At 42.7% G+C, this 1818-nt stretch overlaps 1 protein-coding gene across 1 annotated transcript in view; it reads right to left on the bottom strand.

Annotated features, from left to right (window-relative positions):
• Window positions 1-575: 575 nt before the first annotated feature.
• The window catches only part of ADCK2 (aarF domain containing kinase 2), a gene marked incomplete at its 5' end in the record, with an annotated part of 9929 nt that continues 8686 nt past the window's right edge, over window positions 576-1818 (bottom strand). Inside the window, one exon of the mRNA XM_010022623.1 lies at window positions 576-719. Coding sequence (XP_010020925.1) covers window positions 576-719 — 144 coding nt within the window. The remainder of the gene's footprint in view (window positions 720-1818) is intronic.

The following is a 1818-nucleotide window of genomic DNA, read 5'->3' on the forward strand; positions in this document are numbered from 1 at the left end:
AGAGCAGACCACTCCCTGCAGGATCTCAGGACGCTTCTACAATAAAGGTAGAAGCAAAAAGTGCAAAAGACAAAAAGGGTTATTGGCTTTTTTTCAGCCTGAATGAATTGCTTAGGTGGTGTTGGAACACCATTTCTCATACCACAGTGACAGGTAAGTCAGTATAACAACTTTACATATTTAACCTGATGTATTTCAAAACAGACTGGATCAATGAACATCTTTTTTAAGACTTCTAGACAAGTCAGACTGCTTTTCTCATCAGGCTGCAGTGATTGTGTGCACCTAAACTACATGATATGTCAGTTTAAAAATTACCAGAGCGCATTATTAGCTCTTAGAACTATGCGATGAGTCAGAAGTCTCCAATTGTGCAATCTTCCTGGTTTCTGGAATTCTGATCATCTCAGCCTGGTGCTTGGCTGAAACAACTGAAGGCAACATTAATGGAGAGTAACCTCTGCATGGCGCGTCCCCCAGATACACAACTTCTCACCATCGGCTTCTTGCTCAGTCAGCTCACTGATGGCACAGGCAGTAACCCTGCACAGCAGAAGGGCAGCAGCCACAGGAGTCTATTTGAGAACAGAAGCTGCAGTTTTGATGAGCAGTGGTTTGGCTGCCTCTAGAATGTCCAGTTCAGGATCCAGTGAACGACCAAGTCCTTCCAGAACCATGATGGCAAAGATGATGGAAGCAAAATTGCTCTCGAGCTTCACCTAGAATCACAGGAGACTAAATGGAGTTGGCAGACCTTACTTTCTCTTGAGCCCATTCTGTGGAATTCCACAGAATTCTCTGGCCAAGCTGAGAGGGAAGGGAAGAGACTGGGAAGAGTTTACTAACACCTCAAGCTATACTGCAACTCCATCACTTGGAGTTTCAGAACTAACTGAAATCCAGCAGCAGGCTCAAAAATAAGGTGACTATTTCAGGTTAAATGCCCTAGGAGAACCCAGAAGTTTGTTTTTCAGCTCCAGAAGAGAACTGGGATTTTTTTTCTTCTGTACTGGAATAGCAGGAGCCTAGGAGTCCTTACCATTATTTGTGTAGCTATAAGCTGCAGTATCCAATGTACTTGAACACATGCACACACGTAAGGGGGAGCTCACCTCCTGAATGGCCACAAAAAAAAAAACCCCAGATCACAGAGGAAACCTCTACTTTGCATGTGACCAAACTATTCCCCAGTTTCCAGCCAGGTACTGGGATTGTTTCAAGGCATACCAGGGCATTAAGAATTCATCGAGTTGAGAGGATTTGCTTTGTAAGGGCCTAAATTACATTTCATGTTATTTGAAACCAGCTTAAATGACAGAAACCTTTAACTAAAGAATGTTTAGAGGGACCCTTTACAGGCTGGGCAGCCATGTAGCTGACAACCTTCTCATCTCCGCTAGTTCAGGCCACCATAGCTCTGTCTATTTATTTCCAAAGTTGTTTGCAACTGTGGAAACATGTCCTCCAAATACCATCAGTTGTAAGAAGGAATCTCTGTTCTGTGAACAACTTCTCACTTTGAAGTTCTCCAACAAACCTGTAAAATGGCCTAGTGCAGTTCCATAACCCCACCCCCCAAGAAAGAGGTCCAGAGAAGAAAGTGTACAGTGACAGACAAAGGGAACATATATTAGATTTCATTTTCTGCTTGTAAGGAACTGTAAAATAAAATAGGAAAAATATCACAGAAACATTCTTTTTAGTTAAATGTGGCATTAAGACAAACCCAAGAAATTGGTCTTGGTAGGGTGTGTATCGAGACCTGAGAAACAAATATGCTTGCTACACTTGGATGCATTGCTGCAGCTCGTTTAAGGG

This window comes from Nestor notabilis, unplaced genomic scaffold (genome assembly GCF_000696875.1).
Source record: "Nestor notabilis isolate BGI_N333 unplaced genomic scaffold, ASM69687v1 scaffold35470, whole genome shotgun sequence".
In the NCBI taxonomy this organism is placed as follows: Eukaryota; Metazoa; Chordata; class Aves; order Psittaciformes; family Psittacidae; genus Nestor; species Nestor notabilis.